Raw genomic sequence first — 10,900 nt, 5'->3', positions numbered from 1 at the left:
TATAATAGCCTTTCTGGCCAGGCAGGTGGCTCACGTCTGTAATCCCAGCACTTTGGGAGGCTGAGGTGGATGGATCACTTGAGGTCAGGAGTTCGAGACCAGCCTGGCCAATGTGAAATCCTGTCTCTACTAAAAATACACAAAAATTAGCCAGCCATGGTGGCACACGCTGTAGTCCCAGCAACCCAGGAGGCTGAGGCAGGAGAATCACTTGAACCCAGCAGGCAGAGGTTGCAGTGAGCCGAGATCATGCCACTGCACTCCAGCCTGGGTGGCAGAGCGAGACTCCAACTCAAAAAACAAAACAAAACAACCATATATATATATATACACACATATATATACATAGAGAGAGAGAGAGAGAAATCTGGCTCATTAACAACTTCAACCTCCCCCAAGTGTGGGAATCTTCCTTAACATTCCTGATGGATGATTATCCAAATATGACTTATTGAAATCAGCACAAGTGGCATCTTCTTTATATATATATTGCATTTAGAATACTTGGGTCACTAGCTGATACTTCTTTTTAGAAATTTCTATACTGAGGATGAGAGTAAACTCCTTCCTTTGGTGTTTGTGGTATCACAGAATTCTTTTTCATTTGAGATGAAGACAAACAATCATAGTTTGAATGCCTTACACATTTTAGATTTTTCTTGTTTGTTCAGTGAAAGAATGTATGAATCAATAAAGTGAATACAAGCCATTTAGTTGGTTCTGAAAAGCTGAGTATATCCTGTTAACCTGGTAAGAACTATTATAAGAGTCATGGAGTTCTTTAGGAGTAGAGTCATCTGTCACATGGTCTTAGGATTCCTGGTTTTTCACCCAGGTGGTCTGGGTTCAACTACCAGTATGGGAATGCTAAGCTTCTGCAAAAAAAAAAAAAAAAAAAAAAAAGGTTTCAGAACCATGAACTTGTCTTGAGCAAAAACAATGCAACTATGCTAAGTCCCATAGCCCCCCTACCCACAAAGAAAAGGTGATAGAACAAACTTTTGCTGGGAGGGTGGCTCGTGCCTGCAATCCCAGCTACTCACTCTGGAGACTGAAGCGGGAGGATTGCTTGAGGACAGTAGTTTGATACCAGCCTGGGCAACAAAGTGAGACTGTCTCTAAAAAAATTAAAATAGGCCGGGCACAGTGGCTCATGCCTGTAATCCCAGCACTTTGGGAGGCCAAGGCGGGCGGATCACGAAGTCAGGCAATCAAGACCATCCTGGCTAACACGGTGAAATCCCATCTCTACTAAAAATACAAAAAATTAGCCAGGCGTGGTGGTGGGCACCTGTAGTCCCAGCTACTCGGGAAGCCGAGGCAGGAGAATGGCGTAAACCCGGGTGGTAGAGCTTGCAGTGAGCCGAGATCACACCACTGTACTCCAGCCTGGGCGACAGAGCGAGACTCTGTCTCAAAAAAATAAAATAAAATAAAATAAAGATTTCCCCCGCGCTTCTTGCTATCGAAGTGAGCGTGGGAGCCCGGCATAAGCAGCAAGCAATGAGAAGCAGCGTCGTGTACTGCAAAGGGCGTAGCCATTGTAATCAGATGGACTTGGTTCAAATCCACTTCTATTTATCATGTGTCTGATCTTGGGCCATTTAGTTACCCTTACTGAGTCTTGGTTTTTCTCATTTTAAAAATGAAGATAATGCTTACTTGGCAGAGTTACTGTGAAGATCAAATAAAGAGTAGAAAGCATGTAACAAAGCAACTGACTGATAGAATGAGCTTGATAATGGTAGCTATTATGCTTGCATTTGGGCAACATTTCATAAAACATTTATCAAGAAAAAAATAAGAATGTTATGCTTAATTTTTTTATTAAGTAAGAGCTAGGTGTGGTGACTCACACCTGTAATCTCAGCTACTGGGGTAGCTGAGGTAGTAAAATCACTTGAGGCCAGCCTGAGCAACACACTGAGACCCCTGTCTCTAAAATAAAGTTTTAAAAAAACTAGCCAGGTGTGGTGGTATGCACCTGTAGTTCCAGCTGTTTGGGAGGCTAAGGTGGGAGGATCCCTTTTGCCCAGGAGTTTGAGGCTATATTGAGCTATGATCATGCCACTGCACTCCAGCCTGGGTGACAGTGTAATCCCCTGTTTCTAGATGGATAGATAGATAAACAGATAAATAGAAAATCCATGACCAGGAGAAGATGAGGTAAGGGTTAAAAAGTAAGACAATTCACAATGGCCAAGAGATGGAAGGAACCCTAGTTTCCATCCAGGACATTTTTGGTTTGTCAAAACTGGGGGTGGGACCAGGTGAGGTGGCTCACGCCTGTCATCCCAGCGCTTTGAGAGGCCGAGGAGGGAGGACTGCTTGAGCCCATGAGTTCAAGATCAGCCTGGGCAACATAGGGAGACCCTGTCTCTAAAAGAAAAACAAAAAAAAAAGCAAAAAAATAGGGTTGTGGTGGGGATGTTACTGGCAGCTAGTGCTGAAGGTCAGGGATGCTGGTATATATTATAACATGCATAGGATTTACCCTATGTGCACCCTTAAGAAAGAATTATCTAGCCCAAAATGTCAATAGTGGACAGGGTGTGGTGGCTCATGCCTATAATCCCAGCACTTTGGGAGGCTGAGGCAGGTGAATCACCAGAGGTCAGGAGTTCCAGACCAGCCTGGCCAACATGGTGAAACCCTGTCTCTACTAAAAATACAAAAATCAGCTGAGCGTGGTAGCGGGTGCCTGTAATCCCAGCTACTCAGGAGGCTGAGACAGGAGAATTGCTTGAACCTGGAAGGTAGAGGCTGCAGTGAGCTGAGATTACGCCACTGCACTCCAGCCTGGCGACAGAGCGAGACTTCATCTCAAAAAACAAAAAAATGTCAATTGTGGTTGAAAAACCTGGACATGCATATATATGTATGTGTGTATATACATATTTCTTTCCTTTTTTTCTCTCTTGCTTCCTTCCTTTCTTTTAAAGTATACAGCTTCAATGAAAAATGGAGCATATTTTATGACAAAAGAAAATCCTATTGATTTTTTTTTTTCTCACTGACTGGAAATCTGATCCATACTGCATCTGTTACAACTGATGTAGCAACAGACTTTCCACCAAACTTACACTTTACCAATGGAATAACAGACTTTCTGCCAGATTTTATTGGTTAATGGTAGTATAAAATATAGGAAAAAAACAGAACTTCAAAAAAGAGTCAACAATCTGTATCTGACCACCATTACCGGGCATTTGAAGTGCCTTGTAGTATACTTCACAAATGATTCTTAATTTTTAAAAATGCAAAGTGCCTTGGTATTTGTGTATGACATTTAAACTCAGAATTTGTGTAGTATAGAAAAATACTCACCAAAATATTTATAAGCCACACACTTAAAATGCATTGAACATTTAAAAAAGCTCCAAAATTTAAACCATAGCATATATATTTATTTTATAAAATAGAAAAAAACAAATATAAAGTATATTATTTGTTCTTTACACATTTTGATTATACTAAATTTGTTAATTTAACACTAGTTCAAATAAACATTGTTATTTAAAAAATGCTGAGTACATGATTAAGATGAATTTTGTTTTCCATCAGAAAAAGAACTTCAGGAGTAAGTAACGGTCTACAGGCGCTTCCCATCCACAACACTAGGTCTTCATCTTTTGTTTCTTAGACCACTCAGGTGCTTCTTTTTTAGTCTGTTTTAAAAAAAGAAAATCCAATAAAATGCTTACAAGGAGGACAAGAGAGGCAATTCAGAGAACTAGATATATTGAGGTTTTTTATATGTAAACTCTACTAAAAATTGCTTTTCTTAATTCAGAAAGGATACTTAAGGGCAAAGACTTTGTCTTTTGGTGTAAATAATCTCCCACCTGGTAGGTATGTGGTAGAAAAAACATACATCTGTGTTTTCTTGCTCAAAGCCTATACTTAAAATTTTCTGGGTATGTAATTATTTTACAAATTGATTTTATTTTCAAAGAGAATTAAAAGAATCAATGACATGACTTCTTTTTAGTTGTCTCATTTATAGATAATATTCATTCACTCAATAGATATTTATTAAATAATTACTATATCCAAATTATTGTGTTTTGGATCTTATGAATTTCTAAGTATTTACCAGATTATTTCTTGCGTTTATTGCTCAATCATTTCAGCCTAAAAGGAGACAGGCTATACAGAATAGAAAGAAAAAAGTAGGGGAGGTGAATTACAGAATAAAACATTCAGAACTTCACTGTATTTTGGCTGGGCACGGTAGCTCATGCTTATAATCCCAAGACTTTGGGAGGCTGAGGTGAGAGGACTGCTTAGGCCCAGGAGTTCGAGACTAGCCTGGGCAACATAGTGGGACCCCATCTCCATGAAAAGAAAAAACAAATGAGCCAGGCATGGTGGCATGCACCTGTAGTCTCAGTTAACATGGGAAGTGGAGATGAGATCACTTGACGATGGGTACGGTGGCTCATGCCTGTAATACCAGCACTTTGGGAGGCCAAGGAAGGTGGATCACTTGAGGTCAGGAGTTTGAGACCAGCCTGGCCGACATGGTGAAACCCTATCTCTACTAAAAATACAAAAAATTAGCCAGGCATGGTAATGCACACCTATAATCCCAGCTACTCAGGAGCCTGAGACAGGATAACTGAAGCTGGGAGGTGGAGGTTGCAGTGAGCTGAGATTGTGCCACTGCACTCCAGTCTAGGTGACAGAGCAAGACATTATGTCGGGGGGGAAATAAAAAAAAAAAGGAGATCACTTGAGCCCAGGAGGTCAAGGCTGAAGTGAGCTGTGATCATGCCACTACACTCAAGCCTGGGCAACAGAGCAAGACTGTCTCAAAAAACAATTGAGAGGAAGGTACAGAGATATCCCATATACCCTCTGGCTCCACACATGGACAGCCTCCTCCATTATTAATATCCCTTAGCCCAATGGTACATTTGTTACAACTGATGAGCCTATACTGACATGTCATTATCACCCAAGGTCCACAGTTTGCATTTGGGTTCACTCTTGGTACTATGCATTTTATGGGTTTGGACAAATGTCTATAGACAGGCATCCACCATTATAGTATCATAATATATAGTATCACATAATATTTTCACTGCCCTTGAAATCCTCATAGATTTTTGTATCTACATTCATGAGAGATATTGGTCTGTAGTTTTGTTTTCCTCTAATATCTTTGTTTGATTTTGCAATTAGGGCAATGCTGGCCTTGCAAAATGAGCTGGGAGGTATTCTCTCTGCTTCTATCCAGTGAAAGAGATTGTAGAGAATAGGTACAATTTTAGCTGGGCATGGTGGCATGTGCCTGTAGTCCCAGCTACTAGGGAGGAAAAAGGGGGAGGGGAGGGGAGGGAAGGGATTCAACAGTGAACCCATCTGGGCCTAATGCTTTCCGTTTTGAAAAGTTATGGATTAAATTCTTCCAATTTTTGTTTCCCTGGGAAAGTCACTTTTCTTTCACTTCTGAAAAGAATAATTTTGCAGGGTACAGAATTTTAGGTTGGTGGTTTTGTTCTTTCATAACTTTAAATGTTTCACTCCACTCTTTTCTTGCTTGCATTGTTTCTGAGAAGTCAGATGTAATCCTTATCTTTGCTTCTCTATAGGTAAGGTATTATTTTCCTCCGGATTCTTTCAGGAATTTTTTTTTTTTTTTTTGAGGCGGAGTCTTCACTCTGTCGCCCAGGCTGGAGTGCAGTGGCGCGATCTCGGCTCACTGCAAGCTCCGCCTCCCGGGTTCGCGCCATTCTCCTGCCTCAGCCTCCCGAGTAGCTGGGACTACAGGCACCCGCCACCGCGCCCGACTAATTTTTTGTATTTTAGTAGAGACAGGGTTTCACCGTGTTAGCCAGGATGGTCTCGATCTCCTGACCTCGTGATCCGCCCGCCTCGGCCTCCCAAAGTGCTGGGATTACAGGCGTGAGCCACCGCGCACGGCCAGGATTTTTTTTCTTTTTGAGATAGGCTCTCGCTCTGTCACCCAGGCTGGTGTGGTGTGATCATGGCTAACTACAGCCTCAACCTCCCGGGCTCAAGTGATTGTCCCACCTCACCCTCCTGAGTACCTGGGAATATGGGTGCATACCATCACTCTCAGCTAATATATATATACACACACACACACACATATATACACACACACAAATATATACACACACACATATATATATATATGTATTTTTATTATTATTATTTTTTTTGGTGAGACAGAGTTTCACTCTTGTTGTCCAGGCTGGAGTGCAATGGTGTGGTCTTGGCTTACTGCAACCTCTGCTTCCCGGGTCCCAGGACAAGCAGTTCTCCTGCCTCAGCCTCCGGATTAGCTGGGATTACAGGTATGCGCTACCACACACAGCTAATTTTTGTATTTTTAGTAGAGATGGGGTTTCACCATGTTGGCCATGCTGGTCTCGAACTCCTGACCTTGTGATCCGGTGGCCTCCCAAAGTGCTAGGATTATAGGCGTGAGCCACCGCACCCGGCAATTTTTATATTTTTTATAGAGATGAGGTTTCGCCATGTTGCCCAGGCTAGGATTTTGTCTTTATCTCAATTTTCTGTAGTTTGAAAATGATATGCAAATGATATGTCTAAGTGTAGTTTTTTTTTTTTTTTTTTTTTTTTCCTTTTTGCATTTATCTCTCTTGATGTTCTCAGAGTTCTCTGGGTCTGTGGTTTGGTGTCTGACATTAGCTTGGGGGGAATTCTGTCATTATTGTTTCAAATATCTCTTCCTTTCTTTCTTCCTTCTCCTAATATTCTCATTAAATATATGCTATAGCTTTTGTAGTCATCCTTCAGTCCTTGGATATTCTCTTTTTTAGAGGTTTCTGTTACCTTTATTATTATTATTATTTTTTTGGTGGAGACAGGGTCCTGCTCTGTTGCCCAATCTAGAGTGCAGTGGCATGATCATGGCTCACTGCAGCCTTGACCTTCTGTGCTCAAGCGATCCTACTTCAGCTCTTTGAGTAGCTAGGACCACAGGTGTGCACCACAGCGCCTGGCTTTGTGTGTGTGTGTGTGTGTGTGTGTGTGTGTGTGGAGACAGGGTCTCTTATGTTGCGAAGGTTAGTCTGGAACTCGAACTCCTGGGTTCAGGTGATTCTCTCACCCTCCCAAACTGCTGGGATTACAGGCATGAGCCATTGTGCCTGGCCTGAAATAGTCTCAAGGTTAGAGATTCCTTCCTCAGCTATGTCCACTGTACTAATCAGATTATCAAAGGCATTTGTCATTTATTTGTTTTTTTGAGATGAAGTCTCACTCTGTTGTCCAGGCTGGAATGCAGTGGTGTGATCTCGACTCACTGAAACCTCAGCCTCCCAGGTTCAAGCAATTTTCCTGCCTCAGCCTCCCGATTAGCTAGAATTACAGGTGCCCTCCATCACACCTGGCTAATTTTTGTATTTTTAGTAGAGATGGAGTTTCACTATGTTGGTCAGGCTAGTCTCGACCTCCTGATCTCAGATGATCTGCCCGCCTTGGCCTCCCAAAGTACTGGGATTACAGGTGTAAGCCACCATGCCCGGCCAGCATTTGTCATTTCTGTTATAGCGGTTTTGATCTCTAGTATTTCTCCTTTTTCGGGGTTCTTTCTTAGGATTTTCATCTTTCTGCTCACAGTGCCCATCTGTTCTTGCATGTTGTCTACTTTATCTATTGCAGCCCTTGGCATTCTAATCATAGTTGTTTTAGGTTCTCTGTCTGGTAATTCCAACATTTATGGCACAATTGACTCTGGTTCTGATGCTTGCACTGTCTCTTCAAACTGTTTTTTTTGGCTTTTAGTCTACCTGGTTAAGTTTTTCCTGATAACTGGACATACTGTACTGGGTAAAACAAACTGCTATAAATGGGCCTTTGGTAATGTGGTGGTAAGGCGTGGGGGTAGGGAAGTCATCCTGTGGTCCTATGATTAGGTCTCAGTCTTTCAGTGACAGTGTGCCTCTGGAATGTGAACTTCACACATGCTTCTCAGTTTTTTCCCTTCTTAGGTGGGCCATGGTGGCTTGGTGGGCTGGATTGGGTATTGTGTTTTTCTCAGGTCAGTTAGGCTTTGATAAATCCCCAGCAGGGTAGTTTCTAGTTAAATAGTTTCTCCTGAGGGGAGACCTTGTTAAGAATTGAGAACTGAGTTCTCTAACATATTTCAAAATGTCCTCTTTTCCCTCCCACTGCTGGAAATGGAAGGGGATTTTCTCCCAATATTTACTGTAAGAACTAGGTCAAGCTTCTAAAGTTAAAACTCACAAGAGTGTGGGGATTACGTCTATGACTGGAGTTTTTAACTTTCACACTTGTCCATACCTAACTTCCAGCAGTTACATTCAGGTTTTCCTACCCCAGCACTGGTTCCCATCATGGAAGTTTTTGCTCTGATACATCATCATTCTCTGTATTGGCCTACCTGTCCACTTTTGGGGGCAGCGGTTTGCCCTGTGACCTCACTTCTATTAAGTATTTAAGAAAAGTTGGATGGGTGCGGTGACTCACGCCTGTAATCCCAGCACTCTGGGAGGCCAAGACAGGGGGATCACCTGAGGTCAGGAGTTTGAGAACAGCTTGGCCAACATGGCAAAACCCCTTCTCTACTAAAAATACAAAAATTAGCCGGGTGTGGTGGCAGGCACCTGTAATCCCAGCTACTTGGGAGGCTGAGGCAGGAGAACTGCTTGAACCCGGGAGGTGGAAGTTGCAGTGAGCCGAGATCATGCCACTGCACTCCAGCCTGGGCAACAAGAGTGAAAAACTCTTGTCTCAAAAAAAAAAAAAAAAAAAAAAAGAAAAGAAAAGGTGATTTCCTGGCTCAGCTTTTTATTTGTTGTTAAGATAAGGAAAAGTCAGAGTAAAACTAGGGAACTGTATGATTCTTAAACGATCAGATAGATTTGGGTGACTGGGAAAGGTGAGCCAGCTAAAAGTCTAGGGCTCTCACTATTCTTGGTCATAGGACATGTATGCCATTGTTCTTTATTTTGTTTATTTATTTTCAGATGACGTCTCACTCTGTTGCCCAGGCTGGAGTGCAGTTAATCTTGGCTCACTGCAACCTCTGTCTCCTGGGTTCAAGCAATTCTGCCTCAGCCTCCTGAGTAGCTGGGACTACAGGCATGCACCACCATACCCAGCTAATTTTTGTATTTTTAGTAGAGACAGGGTTTCACCATGTTGGCCAGGCTGGTCTGGAACTCCTGACCTCAGGTGATTCGCCTGCCTCGGTCTTCCAAAGTGCTGGGATTACAGGCGTAAGCCACTGCACCCGGCTGCCATTGTTCTTTAAATTGCAGGTCCCAACCCACGGGTAATGAACTCTAGTAGGTAAAAGACCAGAATTGAGAAAACAAACAAACAAACAAAACCAGCACAGAAAATACCTGAGTATTGGCCATAGTGGGGGTAAGTTCTGTTTTGAGAAACTGTGTGATCATCACTAGGTCATAATGTAAATGGTTTTCTTAACTGTGACTCCTGGACAAAAAAAGTGAAAGCAACTGCTATAGACTAAGCTACAGATCCTCAGGATTATACCAAAGCGTGCAGAATTGGTTTGTACATTTGCATTTCCTCAATCAGCTGATACTAAAATTTTTACTACTACTCTGTGTTTACAGGGAGAAGGTAAATAAAAACTTTGGCATTAAAAAAGAATCTTAATACTCAGAAAGGGCAGTATAAGAATTTCAGTGGCAGATGGTTCTTCCTTACTCTCCTTTTATGTGTGTCTGTTACATTGGAGACCATTACTCCCACCCCTAATATGTTTTCTCCCTAGATGTGTTAATGAGACAGATTTGCCACAGTCAAGTGTACCTTGTGTCGTGGGGATTAACTGCCTTGCTACTTGATAGGGTAACTTTTCAGATGTTTTATCACAACCATTTTAATTTCAAAGTCTGTTCCCCTAGGACTAAGATATGTTCCTTATTCCCAGGTTATTTTGGGTGAACTTTACCATCACTGTCATGCTCTAAGCACATTTCACTTAGAAGACCGGCCCCTTTAGGATCTGGCCCATACTTACATATCTAATCCTGTTTCTTGACACTCTCCAACATGAACTAAATTGTTTGTACTTGAGATTAGTTTAATAGCATTTATTTGACTAACTACTCTGTGCTAGTCCTTGACTTAGGTTCTGGGAATATAAAAATGAATCAAATCCTGTTACAGAGGCTGCTGGGATCACGTCTCGGCCTTTTGGCTGAGATCAAGTGCAGAGGTTGCTGGCTGTCTAGCCTGTAACTATTTCCCCCTTCTTAATAACAGAACTCTGATTTTATCAGTAAAGCAATAGATTCATCCTGTATAAAACATTTATCAGCCTTCCTTGCTGCTAGGTGTGGCCACATGACTAAGTTTTAGCCAAAGGGACATAAGTTGAAGACGTCTGGTAGGACTTACGGAAAAACTCCTTTGGAAAGAGAGACTATTTTCCTCCCGTTTTCTCATTTCCTGCTTAAAATGCAGACGTGATGGCTGCGGCCAGAGCAACCATACTGTGATTCTAAGAACAGATGCCACACTCTAAGGATGGTTGAAGAGAAAGGAAGAGGGAACCTAGGTTCCTGATGACTTCATAGGGCCACATGCTTGTCCTGAAATAGTTATCTCCAGGCCTGTATGTGAGAGACTGAACAATTTGCTAAAGCTGCTGAACTAGCAGTGGGACACAATTCCTAAAGATGCTGACTCTTATACTCTTAGTTTATACTATTTATCTTATCTCATGTTGTATCTTCAGCATGCAGGAGTGTCTCGCCAGCAGGAGGTGTTCGATGTCATGCCTCCTTTGATTTTTGTGGTTTGAGCACCATATAGTACAGTGGTTAAAGCACAGGTTCTAGCCATTTATTAACTTTGCCAAGTGGGCAAATCGAGGACTTCTTAGTTACCTCATATATTTTTC

General features: G+C 42.0%; 1 protein-coding gene across 4 annotated transcripts in view; it reads right to left on the bottom strand.

Moving 5' to 3' along the window:
* Nucleotides 1-1,562: 1,562 nt before the first annotated feature.
* The window catches only part of PIBF1 (progesterone immunomodulatory binding factor 1), a 244,453-nt gene continuing 235,115 nt past the window's right edge, over nt 1,563-10,900 (bottom strand). For 2 of the 4 annotated variants that reach the window (XM_073014384.1, XM_038007730.2), the window contains one exon: nt 3,528-3,668. In XM_073014384.1, coding sequence (XP_072870485.1) covers nt 3,626-3,668 — 43 coding nt within the window. In that variant the 3' untranslated portion in view covers nt 3,528-3,625. Of the gene's footprint in view, nt 3,669-10,900 lie in introns of all 4 variants that reach the window. The other 2 variants (XM_007960565.3, XM_073014386.1) reach the window with 2 other exon arrangements.

Source organism: Chlorocebus sabaeus, chromosome 3 (genome assembly GCF_047675955.1).
Source record: "Chlorocebus sabaeus isolate Y175 chromosome 3, mChlSab1.0.hap1, whole genome shotgun sequence".
Lineage (NCBI taxonomy): Eukaryota > Metazoa > Chordata > Mammalia > Primates > Cercopithecidae > Chlorocebus > Chlorocebus sabaeus.
Note: the sequence above shows the minus strand (reverse complement) of the source record. Positions and strands in the feature narration are given on the sequence as shown.